Raw genomic sequence first — 21,265 nt, 5'->3', positions numbered from 1 at the left:
TTAATGCCATTTACGAAGCCTTAGGGGAGCCACTTCAACTTTTTAGAATGGTGGGGAGGGGACGCACAAAAGCTGGGAAACTAGCGTTGTTTTTTTTTCTGGGGGATTTTGTTGTGGTTTTAGGGGTGGGTAGCCTGCCTGATAGGCGGGAGCGAGGGGGCATGTGTCCACTTGATGGAGGCAGTGGGGGGAGTGTTGGGGGCCAGAACATACCGAGGCTGGGCGGCAGGCCATGCCAGGTAAGGGGAACAAGGGAGAGATGTGTAATATCTGTCCCCTGCTCCGGGCCTGTCCAGAGCCAAAGGATGGCTGGGGGAGGCGTGACCCCATCTTCTGGCCTTCATTTGCTGCTCTGCAATGCCAGGTCTGTTACCCAGAAAACCTCCCTCATCCATGACATGATCCTGGATGAGGGTGCAGACCTGGCATGTATTATGGAGACCTGGCTGGCCGAGGCTGCTGCTCCAACCCTTGCAGCCGTGTGTCCAGCTGGATTTTCGTATGCACAGCAGCCGAGGGCTGGGGATCGGGGAGGGGGAGGGGGAGTGGCTGTTATCTACCGAGAGCCCTTGGTCTTCACCAGACCCCCTCTCGGGGAGACCAAGGTTGCTGAGTGCATGTACTGGAGGTTGGGCCTGAAGGGCAGTCTGGGGATTCTGCTCGTGTACCGGCCACCCCGCTGCACAACTGACTCCCTGGCCGAGGTGCTTGAGGTGGTCTCTGATGTGCGTGTACAATCCCCTAACTTACTGGTGTTGGGGGACTTCAACGTACATTCGGAGGCCATCCTCACAGGAGCACCTCGGGACTTCATGGAGACCATGGCTTCCTGGGAGCTGCACCATATTCTAACTGGGCCCACTCATGTAGCCGGTCATGCACTAGACCTTGTGTTTGTTTCTGGAGAAGCGGGGAGTGATCTGGAAGTTGGGGGTATATCCACCACCCCCTTGTCATGGTCAGATCACTATCTGGTGACGTTGGACTTCTCGGTTCCACAACCCCTCCACAGGGGTGGAGGACCCATTAAAATGGTCCGCCCCAGGCGTCTTATGGATCCAAATGGATTCCTGAACGTGCTTGGGGATTCTCTGGGGCACGCCAATGGCCACTCGGTCGAGACCCTGGTGGGTGGCTGGAATGCCGCAATCACTGGGGCATTAGATCAGGTGGCTCCGAAACGCCCTCTCCCCCTGAACAGGGCTCAGACCGCACCATGGTTCAATCCGAGGTTACGAGCTCTGAAACAGGAGGTGAGACGGCTAGAGCGCCAGCGGCGGAAGTCTCGCTCCAAAGATGATCAGACACGGGCTAGAGCTGTATCTTCAGCCTATCACGTGGCGGTGAAGGCAGCAAAAAAGGAATATTATGCTGCCTCTATCACGTCTGCAGAGTGCTGTCCCAGGAGGCTGTTCCAAGTGGTCTGGAGCCCGGTCGGTCCTGTGGCTCCAGAACCACTGGAGCATTCTAAGGCCTCCTGTGAGGCCTTGGCAAGGCACTTTGCAGATAAAATTGACCAGATTAGGTGTGTTACTGTGCACGCTGTGGATACAGTTAGTGAGCAAGAGGCGGCCTGTGGCAAACCGGTTTTGTGGGATCGGTTCCAGCTTCTTCCTCCTGATGAAGTGGACAAGGTGCTTTCATCTGTAAGGCCGACCACCTGCTTACTTGATCCTTGCCCATCTTGGCTCATTATGGGCTGCAGAGAGAGACTGGGCGAGGGGATCAGGGCGGTGGTGAATGCCTCCCTTGAGGAGGGAGTGATGCCATCAGCCCTCAAGGAGGCAGTGATAAGACCACTCTTAAAGAAGCCCTCCTTGGATCCCCAAGTTCTGAACAACTTTCGCCCAGTCTCAAATCTGCCATTTTTGGGCAAGGTGATTGAGCGGGTGGTGGCGGTGCAGTTGAAGGCACACTTGGAAGAAACTGATTATCTAGACCCATTTCAGTCGGGCTTTAGGCTTGGGCATGGGACAAAAACGGCCTTGGTCGCCTTGGTAGATGATATGAGGAGGGCTCTGGATAGGGGTGAATGCTCCTTCCTTTTTCTCCTCGACCTCTCAGCGGCTTTTGATACCACTGACCACGGTATCCTCCTGGACCACCTGGAGGGGTTGGGCATTGGAGACACCGTATTGCGGTGGTTCCGGTCCTTCCTCTCCGGCAGGTACCAGAGGGTAGCACTGGGAGAGGAGGTTTCAGACCCATGGCCACTCACTTGTGGGGTGCCACAGGGTTCCATCCTCTCCCCAATGCTATTTAACGTCTATGTGAAGCCTCTGGGGGCTATCATCAGGAGGTTTGGGGTGCGGTGTCATCAATATGCGGATGACACGCAGCTCTACATCTCGTTGAAATCTTCACCAAGGTTGGCTGTAGAATCCCTGTCCAAATGTCTGGAGACGGTGAGTGGCTGGATGGGGAGGAATAAGCTGAAGCTGAACCCTGACAAGACCGAGGTACTTTTGGTGGGAGACAAGAGGAGGCTGGGGGATGTTGACCTGGTGTTAAATGGGGTACGGCTACCCTTGAAAGACTAGGTCCGCAGCCTGAGGGTCATTTTGGACTCCCAGCTGTCCATGGAGGCTCAGGTGTCAGCTGTGAGCCGGACAGCGCTGTATCAACTCCATCTGATACGGCGGCTGCGCCCCTTCCTTCCCATCTGCTCCCATCGGTAGTACATGCCCTGGTCTCCTCTCGTTTAGACTACTGTAATGCGCTCTACGTGGGGTTACCCTTGAAGACGGTTCGGAAGCTGCAGCTGGTACAGAACGTGGCGGCTCGCCTGATTAAAGGCAGCCGCCGGCGAGATCACATCACTCCAGTGCTGAAGGAGTTGCACTGGTTACCAGTTGTTTTCTGGGCCAAATTCAAGGTGTTGGTTTTGACCTTTAAAACCCTATATGGTTCCGGCCCAGCCTATCTTAAGGAGCACCTCCAGCAGCACCAGACAGGCCGCTTAACAAGAACAGCCTCAGATGGCCTTCTCTCTGTCCCATCAGCCAGGACAGCTAGACTGGTGGGGACGAGGGAGAAGGCCTTCTCTGTGGTGGCCCCCACTCTGTGGAACTCCCTCCCTAGGGAACTCCATCATGCCCCCTCTTTAATGAGCTTCCGTCGTGCATTAAAAACGTGGTTGTTCAGGCAGCCATTTGGGGTGGGTTAGGGTATTTTAGAAAATGTTTTAATTGTAGAATTTTATTGTTTTAAATTGTTTTATTGTATGCTGTACATCGCCCAGAGTGGCTGGGTGACCAGCCAGATGGGCGATTAATAAATTTAATAATAAATAAAATAAAAACTACCATGTGATTGGCAGTTGGGGAAAAGGGGATGGGCCAGGGGAAGGTGGGTTGAGACCCCGTGCTGGCTGGATCTGGCCCATTTACCTGCGGTCTTGCACCCCTGCTATAAAGCCCTGAAACCTCTTGAGGTCTATGACTTTGAGCACGTGCTGTAACAGCAATCCTGTGCATGTCTACTCAGAAATAGGCCTCATTGAGTTCAATGGGACCTACTCCCAAGTAAATCTGCATAGAATTGTAGCCTAAGACACACTTACCTTTTCTTTAACCACAGCAGGAGAATATGCGTGCCTGTTTACCAAGTGGTAACTTACCACAATGTCCATTTAAACACTTAAGACAGCTGGTTGACTAGATCAAGGGTAGGCAGACCTTAAGCTTGCAGGATTTATATCCTTTTCCCCTCAAACTTCAAGGTCCACCAAAGAGAACCAGTTGCAAAACTGTGACTCAGGATTTGTGGAACAAGGTGTCACTGAGCGCATGGTCCGCCCAGGAATTTATTTTTAGTACCAGAATTTGCTCACAAATCTTTTCATACACAAATCTAATCCTGTTCCACCCCCCCCCCCACCGCCGCAAGCTTTCTTGCCTAATTTAGGTGGGGAGGGGGAGGGTTTTTGTTGTTGCTTCTGTGAAACCATTGGGAGTGAGAAACTATAGCTGATCTGCAAATCACCCTGAGATCTAACAGTAGATCCAGTTGAGGCTGGGTTTCAGCCAGAACTCTGCAGTAGTGATCCCAGGCACTGAACCCTATCCACAAAGTAGGTTCAGCACTTTGGACAACTCCTTTAGAGTTCTGGCAGGTTCTGACTGAAACCCAGAATGGATTTACACAATCGGAGCCACCAGCCTCCACTGGGTAGATCCCAAATTACCTGCTGCTCACCCCTGTTCTGTATCATCCTGCTAAGCGCAGAGAAGAATTGTATGCGTCTTCTGCTTGCCCAAGATGGACATGTGGAAAATGGTTCTCCACTACTGAGTCAAATTATTCAGATGATCCACTTCCAAGTAGCTACACAGATCCTGTGATAAGGAACTATTTGAATGGCGATCTGAATTCGTTAGTGTAGTGTGCAAATGGTTCTTAGAATTCTCCATCCTATTAGAGAACAGAGGAATTGGGGCAGCTGGGGGGACATTTTTCCAAATTTCTCCAGAGAAATGTACATGGAATAGCAGGGGGTGGCAACTTTGCCTCAGGCAGCAAAATGTCTTGGGACGGCCCGCTTCTCCCCCTCCAAGAGATCCCAGTTACGTGAGCATTGGGTTGTGGTTGTGATGATAAAGACTGCCTCCTTTAATGCATCCCATTGCAAACTTTACCTTCGATAGTTTTACGAACATCAGAAGAGCCCTGCTGGATCAGACCAAGGTCCATCTAGTCCAGCATTCTGTTCACACAGTGGCCAACCAGCTGTCAACCAGGAACGCACAAGCAGGACATGAGTGCAACAGTGCGCGCACACACACATACATAATCTCCAGCAACTAGTACTGAGAGGCTACTGCCTCAGAGAGTGGAGAGAATATATAGCCATTCCAACTAGTAGCCACTGATAGCCTTAGCCTTCATGGATTTGTATAATGCCCTTTTAAAGCCATCCAAGTTGGTGTCCATCAGTGCGTCGTATGGTAGCGAATTCCATAGTTTAACTATGCACTGTGAGAATAGGTGCTTCCTTTTACCTGTCTTGAACCTCCCACCAATCAGCTTCATGGGAAGACCCCTTTGGGTTCTAACTTCTAGTATTATAGGAGCGATAACCACTTTCTCCAGACCATGCATAATTTTGCACACCTCTATCATATCTCCCCATACTTGCCTTTTTTTCTAAGTTAAAAAGCCCCAAACGTTGTAGCCTTTCCTCATAGGAACTTGCTACAGTCTCTTGAACATTTTGCTTGCCCTTTTCTGCACCTTTTCCAACTCTACAATATCCTTTTTATAGGTGTGACCAAACGTGGAATAAAGTATTGGTCGCAGGCACTGTAGGTTTTAAAAAACTGCGACCTGCTCTAAGCATCTGCAAATCAAGTGGGGGAAAAAGCTCTCGCAAACCTGAAAATTAAAGTCATAACACCCAGAAGAGTCTGCCAAACTTTGCCGTTTTGAATACAGCTGAACAGACCCATGCCAGGAATGGGCGAGGCGGGGGGTATGTGAGTGGGAAGGAAGGAAGGTGTGGATGGTTGAGGAATACTAGTTCCAATTAATAGCCTAGATTTAATCCTCCCCAAACCATGACAGATCCCTGCTGTTTTCTATGAGGATTAAAAACGTGCCATGGCACCAGTGCTCAAAAGAGTTTAGTTTCCAAAGATTCACAATATTTTAGAAAACCCTGGCAATTCTTTCTTACTACTAAATCCTATTGCTTTAGGGGCGGGGGAGAGATTGGACACATATTTCAAAACTCCTGATTTTATTAACTTTTGCAGGAGATGCCTAGCTCACAAATACAAACCAATAGACCTAAATCGGCTCTCGTCTGAAATGCTTTTGATCAAAGCAGTCAGATATGGCCGGCGTCAAGGGTAGGCCTGGTTGGGCACATGCTAAGGGCCCACACCCCAGCAGGGGTCAGTGACAAGAGCCTCCTGGGTGGTGCCTCCTGTTCACTGTGGCAATCTGCTTGTGCACTTGCCTCTCGCTCTGGCCCAGACAAGGGCGGTGGTGAGAAGGAGCAGCAGGAGATGCCACCGTCTGTCTGCTTATTGCCTCTCTGCCTGGCAAACAAGCAAATGGCAGCAATGATGGGAAAGAGGAGGAGGTGACAATGCAGTGAGAAGGGAGACTCACTGAAGGAGGAGGACCATTGAGGGCGACGTGCCCAAGAGCCCTCAGGAAACTGCACTGTATACAGATATGTCTCTTTCACACATTACACAGCAACAAGCTCGGCTTCCCCATGAGCAGGAAGCCGCAGCTGATCCCGACCCCCTGACAAATGTGCCTATCTGATCCACATGTTTGCGCAACACCTGTATGTCACAGTCACGTTCCCCATTCTTAGGTGTACCTGAAAAACAAATCATGTAGGTGTAGAAAGCACCTAAAAAACATGAGGTGTCTTCTCCCAGTTCATGCAAATAAAACAGTAGTGTGGCAACCGGTTCAGGCTCGGCTGTGTAGCCAGTTGTCCGTGTTCAACAACTCACTCTTACAGTCCAACAGCTCACTGCAAACCACGGTGGGTGATACGTGGCAGCTTGGTCTCATATGGGCAATCACGACGCCCCTCCATGGGTCCCCAGATGCCCCCCTCCCCGACCTCCAATCGTTTGGTGGTTTTCCGGCTTTTGTGCAGTTTTTCCTCATTCTAAAAGTTTGAAATGCCTCTCGGAAGGCTGAGTTACTGGCAGGAAAAGCTTTAGGGCAAACTCCTAGGTATATCTAGACAACAGAAAGTCCTACAACTCCCAGCATTCCCCAGCCAGCCTTGGCTGGCTGGGGAATGCTGGGAATTGTAGGGCTTTTTTCTGTCTCAACATGCATAGGATTGTGCCCAAAAGCTACATTATGCTGGTATTTTTGGTGATTTGGGCCTCACTGAGTTTGTCTCTGGCCCTGGCCACCACCAGAATGCGGCCCTGAAAGCGTCTTTGAAATGGAATTTGCCCCTCGGACTGAAAGAGGTTCAGCACTAAAAGGCAATACTACTACTACTACTAATAATAATAATGCCTTGTGTGGCATGTATATACTTATTTTGCGTTCGAGCAATCAAAACAGCTTGTATGTATTGTCTTGCGTAGTCCCTGCAATGCCTCACCTTTAGGTCTCCTCACCCCCCGGTAACCCCAGGCCCTTTCATCTTCATCCCAGCCCATTTCCGGCAACAGGGTATCAGTTCGAGGCTGAGAGAAAACACACCTCTTTCGATGTTAAAATCCAACCATCTGTGAACTGGGCAGGCCCATGAAGAGCAAACATGACTGATCTTGTTGCGTCTGCTTTCACTTTGGCCCGCATGGAGAAAGAAGGGGAAATGCGCAGGCAATTTTTGCATCCAATTCCAGTTAAAACCAATAGCAGCCACCTCACCCCTCCCATGGCCAGTGAGAGCCAAGCCAACAGGTTGACCAACAAGCATTTGGCCCTTTCTACCGATCAAAATGTCAGTGCTAAATTAAACCAGATATATTAGCGAAACATATATTTAAGGGATGCGGTTTTTTGCTGTTTCACACCAACATACTATAGTCTCCAGTCATGTATCTTAAGTTTGCCACATTTTTAATTGGCCTTGCTCCTCTGCCTTAAACAGCAGCCCCATAGGCAGAAAGTCATCCAGTAAAGGTTTTCCTGGCAGGGTGCTAAGTAGGGTGGATGAATATGGAAGCTTTGCCTGTTAGATTTCTGCCTGGTGGGCTATCGTTAAAGGCACAGGAGCAATGGCAGAATAAAAAAACAAAATAAAAACAAAAAGATGTGGCAACCCCCATGTAAATGGCTACAGCCAGCCTGCTCCACAACTGTGTAATAAGTGGGAAGCTACCAGGCTTCTCACCAACAGGACTTGAGTCCCTGAAAAAGCCTTCTTCGGTGTGGTGCCCTCTGGGTGTGTTGGATTATAAGTCCTAGCATCCCGCAGCCTGGCTGGGGGGATGCTGGGAGTTGTAGTTGGGGAAGGCTGCCCTAAGAATCACAGAATAGTAGGGTTGGAAGGGACCTATAAGACCATCGAGTCCAACCCCCTGCTCAGTGCAGGAATCTAAGTCAGAGCATCCCTGACAGATGGCTGTCCAGCTTCATCCTGAATGCCTCCAGTGTGGGAGAGCCCACCACCTGCCTAGGTGCTGCCATGAGTAACAGGAGCTCCCTTCTTTGATTCTTGTCCTTTCTGGAACAGGCAATTCACCTCTCCTTTTGCAACCAATCCCAAAAGTTATCCTCTCTCAATGCAATGCGTAGGATGGGGTAGAAGAAGCACCTAAGGCACTTCTAAGGTAGAAGAAGCGTAGAAGATTGATGGCCCCCCAGCAGACAGAGCAAATACCATATGATGGCAACAGTTCTAAAGATGGGACAGGAGGGTAGACCGGCCCATGGTAGAGAATGTTGTGCCCACTGGGTCTCCATTTCCCTTTCTGTTTGGAGGCTGGTGTACAGGAATGCATCCCTGGTTCTCAGATGTGGGGCGGTTGGCATAGTCCTAGACAGAGCCCTGAGGATTAAAACAGCTTCTGGAGCTCAGCCCTGGCTCAAATTAAAACTTGCTCTAAGTATTAGGTTCCTCCTATGTGGGGAAGAGTACGGGCTGTTAAAGAAATGGGGATGAAAAGTGTTGTTATCTATTTTATTGTACCAGCTTCAGTGTGCATAGCTATCCATTATTATGGTTTACTTGTTTATGAGGGGTGGGTTATGATTGTAAGCCACCCTGAGGGCTTCTGCCAGTTGGGTAGTATCTAAATTTGAGAAATAATTAAGAAACTATCATTAAGGGTGCAACTCCCAACATCCCTCAGCCAGCATGTGGGAGTTGTAGGGCTTTTTTTCTGTCTAAACATGCATGGGATTGAGCCTTAAGATTTACTATACTTTGCCCTTTCAATCAAATTATCCGGGCAGTTTACAATTAAATGGGTTGTGTGGGAGAGAGAGAGAGAGAGAGAGAGAGAGAGCGCGAATTAACGCCATTAAAAAAAGAAAACACCGTAAAATTAAGCTTTAACACCGCCCGACAAATCTATAAAAGCGAATTACAACACGCGAGGCAGAAACAAAACAGATCAAATGTTAACATGTTTCGAAGTGGGGGTGACTTTGCCTGCCCACCCCCCGGTCGCGATCCTGTTCACGCGCCGCTGACTTGGGGGGCGAGCGCCCCCCCCCCCCGCTTCCAACGTGGCTTCCCTCTCCGACAGCGCAGTCCCAGCCGATCCCCGTCTGCTCAGAAGGAAGCCCCCGAGGCTCCCCGGCGCTTGCTCCCAGGGAAGCGCGTCTAGGCTTGCGGCGCAAGGGGAACATCCCGCGGAACCCCGGGGGCCTCCTCGTGGGCAGCCGCGGCGCGGCGCGGGGCGCGCGCTCTCCGCGCAGCTCCCTTCTCCGCGAGCGCGACGTCCGTTTGGGGCTCACCTGCCGCCGCCGGGATGGGCCGGGCCCAGCGGGCGACCTCCAGCGCCGCGAGGAGCAGCGCCAGCGCCGCGCCCCGCATGGTCCCGCAGCCGCGCGCCGCGCCGGGGCGGGGTTACGCCGAGCCCCCTCCGCGCGCCGCGGGGCGATGCGCCGCCGCCGCCCGCCGCGCCATGCCGCCGTGTGCTCGGACGGCGCCGGGAGCGCCCGTGCGCCGCGGCCCCTTCCCCGCCTCCCGCGCTCCCTCCCCGCGGGCGCCCCCGCCTCCTTTGGCAGGCGAGTCCCTCCGGGAAACTCCGGCGCATTGTTGTCGGGTCCCGGCCCCCCAGCTGGCACCGCTCCCGCGCCGCCGCTGGGATGCCCGGGGGCTTTTCCCAAGGCGGCCCCCGGGGCGGGGGCGGGAATCCGCGTTCTCTGCCGTGGGTTGAACCTATTCATGCACCAGGCGCCGCCCCCCCCCCCCATCGAAAGGGGCCATGCCTTACAGCGCCTTGGGAAATCCCGCAGACGTCGCCCTCGATTTGGGGACACGAAGCCCCGTGAGACGGACTGGGGCTTACTTCGGAGTAGACGCCTCCAGGGTTGCACTGTGGCTACTCAGCTGCTCCCGCAAAAAGTGTTCTGTGGCCCTATAAAGGCTGAGGTGGCACACCTGTGCACCCTTACCTGGGAGTAAGCACCACTGAACACAGAGGGACTTAAAAACATCCGAAGAGCCATGCTGGGCCGGGCCAAGGGTCCGTCGAGTCCAGCATACTGTCCACGCAGTGGCCAACCAGCTGCCCACGGGAAACCCACAAGCAGGACATGAGTGCAGCAGCACCCTCTTACCCATGTTCCCCAGCAAATGGTGTACACGGGCATACTGCCTCTGATACTGGGGGTGGCATATAGTCCTCAGGACCAGTAGCCATTGATAGCCTCCTCCAGGAGTTTGTCCAATCCCCGTTTAAAGCCATCCAAATTGGTGGCCAGCACTATGTCTTGTGGTACCACAGCTGAATTGTGTGCTGTGTGAAGGACTTCCTTTTATCTGTCCTGAATCTCCCACCATTCAGCTTCATGGGATGACCCCATTTGGGTTCTTCTAGCATTAGGGGAGAGGAAAACTTGCTGCTAAGTAAGTGAGTGTGCCATGGATTACACTGTAAGGTTGCAATGAGCTGCGCACCCTTATTTGTGAATAAACCACACCAAACACACCAAGACTTCTGACCTAACGTATTTATGGACAGACTGATTTTGTTTATTTATTTATTTATTTAATTTCTATACCGCCCAATAGCCGAAGCTCTCTGGGCGGTTCACAAAAATTAAATCCAAGCAACACACAATAAAACAATTTAAAATATACAGAACATTAAAACCACAACATAACAATACAACCACAATAAAACCTAGCAGCAGTGCAGGAGTTTAAAATACAGATTTAAAACAGCAAAGCTAAAAATTTAGAAAGCTAAAATGCTAAAATGCCTGGGAAAATAAAAAGGTCTTCACCTGGCGCTGAAAGGAATACAATGTAGGCGCCAGGCGAACCTCACTAGGGAGCTCATTCCAGAGCCGGGGTGCCACAGCAGAAAAAGCCCTCCTCCTAGTAGCCACCCGCCTCACTTCCTTTGGCAGGGGCTCACGGAGGAGGGCCGCTGACGATGATCTTAAGGTCCAGGCAGGCACATATGGGAGGAGGCGATCCTTCAGGTAACCTGGTCCCAAGCCGTTAAGGGCTTTGAATGTTAACACCAGCACTTTGAATCGGGCCCGGAAATGGACTGGCAGCCAGTGCAGCTGGAAAAGTACTGGCGTAATATGAGCTCGCAGGCCAGTCCCTGTTAACAATCTTGCTGCCCTATTTTGGACCAGCTGAAGTTTCCGGACCGTTTTCAAAGGCAGCCCCACGTATAACGCATTGCAGTAATCCAGACGAGAAGTTATCAGAGCATGGATAACTGTAGCAAGGCTATCTCTGTCCAGATAAGGGCGTAGTTGGTATACCAGCCTAAGCTGATAAAAAGTGCTCCGTGCCACTGAGTTCACCTGTGCCTCAAGTGACAGTTCTGGATCCAAGAGCACCCCCAAACTATGAACCTGATCCTTTAGGGGGGAGTGCAACCCCCTCCAGAACAGGTTGAATATCACCTAGCCGGGCAGAACCACCCACTAACAGTACCTCCGTCTTGTCTGGATTGAGTTTCAGTTTATTGGCCCTCTTCCAGTCCATTACCGTGCCCAGGCACTGATTCAGAACAGCCACTGCCTCACCTGGTTTTGATGAGAAAGGGAGGTAGAGCTGGGTGTCATCTGCATATTGATGGCACCTCAGCCCACACCTCCAGATAACCTCCCCCAGCGGTTTCATGTAGATGTTAAACAGCATGGGGGATAAAATAGAGCCCTGTGGAACCCCATGGCACAATTGCCATGGCACAGAGCAGTAATCCCCAGCACCACCTTCTGGAATCGGCCATCCAAGTAGGAGCGGAACCACTGTAGTGCAGTGCCTCCTACTCCCAACCCAGACAACCTATCCAGAAGGATACCATGGTCGATGGTATCGAAAGCCGCTGAGAGGTCCAGGAGAATCAACAGGGTCGCACTCCCCCTGTCCCTCTCCTGGCAGAGGTCATCCCACAGGGCGACCAAGGCAGTTTCCATTCCAAAACCAGGCCTGAAGCCCGATTGAAATGGATCTAGTTAATCCGTTTCATTCAACAGTGCCTGGAGCTGTCCTACAACCACCCGCTCAAGCACCTTGCCCAGGAAGGGGATGTTGGCCACTGGCCTATAATTGTTAACATCCTCTGGGTCCAGGTTAGGCTTTTTCAGGAGTGGTCTAATTACCGCCTCTTTTAAAGCGGCAGGCACCACTCCCTCTCTCAAGGAGGAATTTACAACCTCCTGGACCCAGCCAGACAACCCCTCCTTGGTTGATTTAATAAGCCATGAAGGGCAAGGGTCAAGCACACAAGTGGTCGATCGGACTTGGCCAAGCACCTTGTCCGCATCCTCAGGCCTCAGTAACTGAAACTCATCCAATAAAACTGGACCAGACGGTGCTCTGAACGCCTCTACCAATGGAACTGCATTAATGGTGGTGTCCAACTCATGACGAATCTGAGCGACTTTATCTTCAAAGTGCCATGCAAACTCGTCACAGCGTGCTACCGAGGGTTCCACCATCTCTCTCCCTGGCCCAGAATGTAACAGGCCACGAACCACTCAGAAAATCTCCACTGGACGACACTGAGAAGATGCAATGCTGGTGGAAAAGAACTGTCTCTTTGCCACCCTCATCGCCACAGAGTAGGCTCGATAGTGGGCTCTTACCTGTGTGCGGTCAGACTCAGCATGAGTTTTCCTCCACCTGCGTTCTAGCCGTCTCCCCTCTTGCTTCATTGCCCTCAGCTCAGGTGTATACCAAGGAGCTGGCCGGGCTCTGCTCAGAGGGAGAGGGCGCTTGGGTGCGATCGTGTCAACCGCCCGAGTCATCTCTGCATTCCACAGAGCGACCTGGGCTTCGACAGGAGCACCAGCCATACCAGCAGGAAAATCCCCCAGAGCCCTCTGGAATCCATCGGAATCCATTAATCTCCGGGGGCGGACCATTTTCATAGGTCCCCCACCCTTGCAGAGGGGAAAGGCCGCCAGGAGTCTAAACCTCAGCAGGAAGTGACCTGTCCATGACAAAGGGACAGATGTTAACTCCTCCACTTTCAGATCACCATCCTCCTGCCCAGTCGAGAAAACCAGATCAAGCGTGTGTCCTTTTGTATGCGTTGGGCCGATGACATGTTGGGACAGCCCCATGGTTGTCATGGCGGCCATGAAGTCCTGAGCCGCCCCGGATACAGCGGCCTCGGCATGGAAGTTGAGATCCCCCAGGACCATCATCCTAGGGGTCCTCAACACAAGTCCGAGACCACCTCCGTCAGCTCAGGCAGGGAGTCTGATGGGCAGCGGGGTGGGCAGTACACCAACAGAATCCCCAATCTGTCCCAGGTACCCAACACAAGGTACAAACACTCAAGATGAACTTGAGTGTTTCATTCGTATGATCATATCCTGCCTTTCATCCATGACTGAACACAAGGCTGTGGGGCTGGGCTGCATGGGAGGTCCCCCACCCACACCCTGACATTATCCAGGCCTGCTTAGCTTCATTTCCCAAACATCAGGGGCCTTCAGACTGTAAATTCGGTCTTTGTTAACCCCTTTCGTACAAGATTAACACAGACCACCACCTTCTAGGATCTGCATAGACCCAAGCTGAAGAAATTTGCATAGGGAGGTGTTCCACAAAAGCACCTGCTACAATAAATCCACTCGTCTTTAAAGTGCCACAAGACGTTTTGTTGTTTTTGCTCATGAGCACAGCTATACCACCCTGGAATGTCAGCTGCGCTGCCCCCATGTTCCCAGTTGACTGTGGGCAAGCAACTGAAATTATAATCATTGAGCAAAGCAGATATTCTCGACAAATGTATCTTTATGGATGCAATACCAGATATTACATATCTATACAGAAGGAGATGAGAGGGGAAGCAGGGCCATTCCACCAGCCCTGCTGAAAGACAACTCATTTTTCCCCTCCCCATCCCCATTTTGGCTATCGAGTGGGATAAAAATACTTTAAATAAATAAATAAAATTGTGTGTATTCTAATCATGCTCCTGAGGTTTCATATGGCGGTAATGATGGCCAGGATCCAGAAAACAGCAATGATATGAGACAAGTGGAACCTGCAACAAAGTGTTGTGGTATAGAGTTGTCCTGTTCAGTGGACCAGCCAGTCAGGCATGGCCTCTCTCAGGATACTCCATTCCATTTCCACTCCCCTCTGTTTTCCATACCCACTTCCAACAGCATTCCGGGCCCACAGAGCATGCTCAGTCCTCATTGAGCTGATTTGCGTTTTCCCCTCCACTTTGGTGCATTGTTTTCCCTTAAATATTTTTTCTACTTCCACAAAGCTTTAGGTTCCCCAAGCATGCTGATACCTCCCTCTTGTTCTTGGGTGCTGCTGTTTTGGCTACATGAGGAGTGCCACTTGGAGAATTTAGTTTGCTATTATGGTGCTCACTGGGGACCACCCACAACATTTGTTGGTTTTATACTGGACTTTTAAACTCTTATGGCTGCAATCCTATCAATTGCATTCTCGCCGCCAGGAAACCTTCGAACTCAGAGGCTTCCAAGATTCCTGTGCTCTGCCAGGCTGAAGCTAACAGGGAGGGAGAAGCGATGGAAGCAACCTTTGCCTCCCTGTCCTCCGTCTGGCAATATTTGCTAGGTGGGCTTTTCAGCTTTGGAGGGGGAGGGAAGGAGGCTGGAGGAAGCTCAGGGTATCTCGTCTCCTGGGCCCTGTTTCCACAACAACGGAAGGAGAAGGTAGGAGTGGCTCACCCGTATTTTTGTAGGAGCCACTTTTGGTCCAGGCAGGGCTCCACGAGGGTGTACAGCACACCATTCTAAGTGGCTTCACATAACTTACTTCCGGGTAGGGTGGGGGGCTTGGAGTGAATGTCATCTGAGTGGCAGAGGCTGCTCAACCAATAAAAGGGGCTTCCTGGCCCCTTCAAGGAAGGTGCGAAATAGTTACTTCCCCTTGTGTGCATTTGTAAGACAAGCCTCCCAACGAGCCCCAAGCTTCATTGAACACAGTGGGTGTTACTTCTGAGTAGACACACATACACTTGTGGTGGGAAAGGGCGAGGGGGACACGCACACAGGGATGGGAAACCAGCCGGCTTTCTAACCACAGGATCTCTATAACGAAGGTGTGAAGTAGTTACTTCCTATGGCAATAAACCAAACAACAGAGAATTGGAGCCTCAAGATCACGCTTCACAGCCTTGGTGATTTGTGCTTTAAACTGTGCCACTTCAACTAAGGGGTTTTTCTCTTAATTCTGATGTGGCATTTAGGGGACAAGCCTCATGGAGCACAATGGGAATTACTTCTGAGTAGACACTAATTGGTTTGTGAAGGGATGGGGAACACACAGGAAACACCCCTTGACCAGGGTCACAGTGAAAGGCACACCCCTGGCAGGGCTGGCATGCCCGAGGTCAATGCGGGGGTGGGGCACCCAGGAACTATACTGGGGAGAACCCGACTTGAGGAAAAGAATCGGACTTTACGCAGTTTCGGGATATCCGTTTTTTCCCTGCTAAGCTCCAGGAAGGCTGTTGGATGGCCACAATGTCATGTATCCCTAACGGCCTCAATACGTAGCCGGCTCAGAGTAAATCGCTCGTGGAAACAGGCCCCAGGCCTCTCTGGTCTCCTCCCCTCCCTGCCCACCAGAATGCCTCCTTCCCTCCTCCTCAGAAGCCGCTTTTCCAAGCCAGCAAGATTCTTTCTGCAGTGGCTGTGAGGGGTCAGGGGAAGGAGGCCAGATATCCAACTCCCCCTTTCAAGGTCGAAGCGCTGAAGGTTTTTTCTAGCAATCCTATAGTCCCTGGGATACCCTCACTGGGACCATAGGTTTGCGCTCTAAAAGGTTTACATGTTTTGTCAGGTTGTATTTTATGGTTTTAACTGTTGTAACTGCCCAGAGAGCTTTGGCTATTAGGAGGTATAGAAAGGTAATCAATATACACACCAACGGGTGGAGAGTAGGTAACATAGTCTTTACAGGAGGGGGTAGGCATTGGTTAATACAGGGTAAAGTCTGAGAAGGTGGGCAGAAGTTTTGGAAAGGGTGGCTGTATTTTTATTGTTGATTTATTGTAGTCTTTTTAAACAGCTTGCCAGGTCCTCCCAAATAGCATTTTTTCCAACCACTAGGTCATTCCTTCCCACGTTGGCTTCTGTTGACTCTATAGTTCATGCATCACCATATATATATATATTATTGTTCAGTCGTTCAGTCGTGTCCAACTCTTCATGACCCCATGGACCATAGCACGCCAGGTCTTCCTGTCCTCCGCTGTCTCCCCGAGTGTGCTCAGGTTCATATTCATTGCATCGGTGATGCTATCTAGCCATCTCATCCTCTGCCGTCCCCTTCTCCTTTTGCCTTCAATCTTTCCCAGCATCAGGGTCTTTTCCAGTGACTTTTCTCTTCGCATTAGGTGGCCAAAAGATTTGAGCTTCAGCTTCAGTATCTGTCCTTCCAATGAGCACTCAGGGTTGATTTCCTTTAGGATTGACTGATTCGACCTCCTTGCAGTCCAGGGGACTCGTAAGAGTCTTCTCCAGCACCACAGTTCGAAAGCGTCGATTCTTCGGCGCTCAGCCTTCCTTATAGTCCAGCTCTCACAGCCATACGTTACTACTGGGAAAACCATTGTTTTGATTATACGGACCTTTGTTGGCAAGGTGATGTCTCTGCTTCTTACTGTGCTGTCTAGGTTTGCCATAGCTTTCCTCCCAAGGAGCAAGCATCTTTTAATTTCATGGCTACAGTCACCGTCTGCGAAGATCTTGGAGCCCAAGAAAATAAAATCTGTCACTGCTTCCATTTCTTCCCCTTCTATATGCCAGGAAGTGATGGGGCCAGATGCCATGATCTTAGTTTTTTTAATGTTGAGTTTCAAACCAGCTTTTGCACTCTCCACTTTCACCCTCAACAAGAGGTTCTTTAGATCTTCTTCGCTTTCTGCCATTAGGGTGGTATCGTCTGCGTATCTGAGGTTGTTGATAATTCTCCCGCACTACCATGGCTATCAGAGACATTAAGATCTTTCCTGTATAGTACTTCTGTGTATTCTTTCCACCTCTTCTTAATCTCATCTGCTTCTGTGAGGTCCCTGCCTTCTTTGTCCTTTATCATGCCCGTCTTTGCACAAAACGTTCCCTTGAGATCTCCGATTTTCTTGAAGAGATCTCTAGTCTTTCCTATTCTGTTGTTTTCCTCGATTTCTTTGCATTGTTCATTTAAGAAGGCCTTCTTGTCTCTCCTTGCTATTCTCTGGAACTCTGCATTCAATTGGATATATCTTCCCCTTTCTCCCTTGCTTTTCGCTTCCCTTCTTTCCTCAGCTACTTGTAAAGCCTCACCAGACAGCCACTTGGCTTTCTTGCATTTCTTTTTCTTTGGGATGGATTTCGTTGCTGCCTCCTGAACAATGTTACGGACCTCCGTCCATAGTTCCTCAGGCACTCTGTTTATCAGGTCTAATCCCTGAAATCTATTCCTCACCTCCACTGTATATTCATAAGGGATATGATTTAGGTCATACCTGAATGGTTTAGTGGTTTTCCCTACATTCTTCACTTTAAGCCGAAATTTTGCAAGAAGCAGCTCATGATCTGAGCCACAGTCAGCTCCAGGTCTTGTTTTTACTGACTGTATGGAGCTTCTCCATCTTTGGCTGCAAAGGACATAATCAATCTGATTTCGATATTGACCATCTGGTGATGTCCATGTGTAGAGTTGCCTCTTGTGCTGTTGGAAAAGCGTGTTTGCTATGATCAGCGTGTTCTCTTGGCAAAACTCTATTAGCCTTTGCCCTGCTTCATTTTGTACACCAAGGCCATGCTTGCCTGTTATCCCGGTTATTTCTTGACTTCCTACTTTGGCATTCCAATCCCCTATGATGAAAAGGACATCTTTTGGGGGGGTTAGTTCTAGAAGGTGTTGTAGGTCTTCATAGAACCGATCAACCTCAGCTTCTTCGGCCTCAGTGGTTGGGGCACAGACTTGAATTACTGTGATGTTGAATGGTTTGCCTTGGATTCGTACTGAGATCATTCTATTGTTTTTGAGATTGTACCCCAGTACTGCTTTTCCTACCCTTTTATTGACTATGAGTGCTACTCCATTTCTTCTAAGGGATTCTTGCCCACAGTAGCAGATATGATGGTCACCTGAATTAAATTCGCCCATGCCTGTCCATTTTCGTTCGCTGATTCCCAAGATGTCGATGTTCAATCTTGCCATCTCATGTTTGACCACCTCCAGCTTACCTTGATTCATTGATCTTACATTCCAGGTTCCTAAACAATATTGTTCTTTACAGCATCAGATTTTCTTTTCACCACCAGACACATCCACAGCTGAGTGTCCTTTTGGCTTTGGTCCAGCCGCTTCACTCTTTCTGGCGCTCCTTGGAAATACCCTCTGCTCTTCCCCAGTAGCATATTGGACACCTTCCGACCTGAGGGGCTCATCTTCCGGCATCATCTCTTTTAGCCTTGTGATACGTTCCATGGGGTTTTCTTGGCAAGAATCCTGGAGTGGGTTGCCATTTCCTTCTCCAGTGGACCACATTTTGTCAGAACTCTCTGCCATGACCTGTCCGTCTTGGGTGGCCCTGCATGGCATAGCTGATGGCTTCACTGAGTTACGCAAGCCCCTTCGCCACAACAAGGCAGTGATCCATGAAGGGGAGATTAGATAGATAGATAGATAGATAGATAGATAGATAGATAGGGCTTTGCTAATATAGCAGAGCTAACATATTCTTTGTTACTTCTGCTTTCTGGCTCTCAGCCTCACCTGCCAGTTCCAATTGGTGCTAGAGACAGAACTGAGTAACTCAGCCTTCCCCAACCTAGTGACCTCCAGATATGTAGGACTATAATGCCAAGCATCCCCCAACTGGCCACACTGGCCAGGGATGCTGGGGGTTGTAGTCCAACACATCTGGAGAGCACAAAGTTGGGGAAGGCTGAAGTAACTGGTGGTTTTTACATTTTCAAAAGGGAGAGCAGTCATTGCTTTTTTATCATATGATCTCAGTATGCTTTGGGGAAACCCTGGGACCTTTGGCACTTGGCACAAACTAACTGAAATTAATCTGCAAAGAGCTTCCTGAATCACCACCTTAAGGATGTCACAAATAGCCAACGAGGCTTCCATCCTGCCCTTTGCCAGCGACCTCTTTTTCCCTGCTCTCCACCCTTTTTCATTTAAAAATACCCCCCCCCCCGCGCCAGGAGAATAGTTCTGTGAAACTCAAAAGCTTGCTCGCTTTGGGGGAGGACTTTCAGTTAACGATGATACTGCCAGTGTTTAGGTCTCCTGAGATTCTGGGGGCAGAGCAAGGCCAGCCCTACTACCGGGCAGAATAAAGCAGTTGCCTCAGGCAGCAGATGCTGGGAGGCAGCAGGAAAGTGTTGGAGGAGAGCCTTGTGTGCCACACTGCCTGCTCTGCACCTGCTGAGTTAGCCTTCTGCCCTCTGGTGCAGTGGAGCAGTTGACCCCCCACCAGTGCTGCATCTGCTCATCCAGTCGGATTTTGTACACAGAATGCGAGGGGACGCCATCTTATTCTTCGCCTCAGGCAGCCAGATGTATTAAGCCAGGTATTGGACTACAACTCTCAGCGTTGGACTACAACTCCCAGCAACCCCAGCCAGTAAGGTAGCCACAGGATCTGCTGCTTCAAAAATCTGATAGCAACAGAGGCTGGAGAGAAAGAGGCAGGGGCTGAGCAGCAACTCACACAGAGATGCAATGAGCAGCGACCTCCATATCTTGAGCTCATAGGAGCCTGTAATTATTTATTTTATTTCCCAGGTTGCGCAGTTTGGGAATTCCTGATCTATTATATTGGGGGGAGGGCGGCTGCACAGTGGGAGGTGAATCACTAATAAAATGTACAAAGCTCTCAGGGTCGTAGGAGCTCCTGCATCAAATATGTGATAGCAATAATACATGGAAGGTTTGAATTTATTCTATTATTATTATTATTATTATCATCATCATCATCTTCATCACTACTACTACTACTACTATTATTACTAGTCTACAGAAGGAGTGGTAGCTTTTGTTTCATTTTACGGTCAAAGCTTTCCTCTTTTAAAGAAACCGTTTCAGGATCTTCAGTGGGGCGTGGGAAGGAAATCTCAAGAGGCTGGAGCATCTCCCCTATAAGAGAAGGTTACAAGAGCTGGGATTGTTTATGCCCTGGAACCAATTGTTTAGCTTGGAAAAGAGGAGGGTCAGGGGAGACATGAGAGAGGTGGACTAAGTATGCATGGTGTGGAGAATGTGGATAGGGAGCCTTTTTCTCCCTCTCTCAAAATACTAGAACTGGGGGTCACCCCATGAAACTGATTGGTGGGAGATTCAGGACAGATAAAGGGAAGGGCTTCTTCACACAGCGCATGGTTAAACTATGGAATTTGCTACCACAGGATGCAGTGATGGCCACCAATGGATGGCTTTAAAAGGGGGTTGGACAAATTCCTGGAGGAGAAGGCTGTCAGTGGCTACCTGTCTTGATGGCTATGTGCTACCTCCAGTACCAGAGGCAGTGAGCCTGTGTGCACCAGTTGCTGGGGGACATGGGTGGGAGGGTGCTGTTGCGCTCATTCCCTGCTTGTGGGTCCCTGGTCGACAGCTGGCTGGCCACTGTGTGAACAGAATGCTGGACTAGATGGACCCTTGGTGTGATCCAGCATGGCTCTTCTTATGTTCTAAATAACACCCTTGCTGAGGTGTTTCTATCATCAAGTATACCTAATTTTAATCAGTAATTAAATGGCTCAGTTAAAAGCCAGATTAACTCATCTTTAACAGATTGACACCCCAGATAGATAACTCTACCGGGGTGCTAGGAATTATGGGAGTTGCAGTCCAACTGAGCGAGAGAACACGAGGCCGGGGAAGGCCGTGCGATGCCACCTCTCCTCGCCAGAAACCGAGAGCCAAGGCAGTCGAACGTTGGTGGCTGACCTGAGGCAGGGCTGCCACAATAAGCAGGGCGGAAAGGCCTGGAATCAGCCTGTGGCCTTCTTGGGAAGTTGGCAGAGCCTCAGCACCTTGGCAGGACCCCCACTGTCAGGAGCTCCCTTGTAAGATGCGCCTGGGTCTTAGAGCCGTCACCTTAATTTCCCACATTGCCCAGAGTGATGACGCGAAGTCAGGGGCATTGTGGGAAATTGAAAGGGTGGCTGCAGAGGAGGCCCACTAGAGGGA

At 50.3% G+C, this 21,265-nt stretch overlaps 1 protein-coding gene across 2 annotated transcripts in view; it reads right to left on the bottom strand.

The window, feature by feature from the left end:
* The window catches only part of LOC146339087 (uncharacterized), a 40,392-nt gene that overhangs the window by 15,515 nt on the left and 3,612 nt on the right, over nucleotides 1–21,265 (bottom strand). Inside the window, exon 1 of one of the 2 annotated variants that reach the window (XM_084812150.1) lies at nucleotides 9,397–9,630. The exons of the other annotated variant lie outside the window; for it this stretch is intronic. Coding sequence (XP_084668276.1) covers nucleotides 9,397–9,475 — 79 coding nt within the window. The 5' untranslated portion in view covers nucleotides 9,476–9,630. Of the gene's footprint in view, nucleotides 1–9,396; nucleotides 9,631–21,265 lie in introns of those variants that run through there. 2 annotated transcript variants of the gene reach the window in all.

This window comes from Heloderma suspectum, chromosome 8, assembly GCF_057233095.1.
Source record: "Heloderma suspectum isolate Gila_16-S chromosome 8, 16-S_ref, whole genome shotgun sequence".
In the NCBI taxonomy this organism is placed as follows: Eukaryota; Metazoa; Chordata; class Lepidosauria; order Squamata; family Helodermatidae; genus Heloderma; species Heloderma suspectum.
Note: the sequence above shows the minus strand (reverse complement) of the source record. Positions and strands in the feature narration are given on the sequence as shown.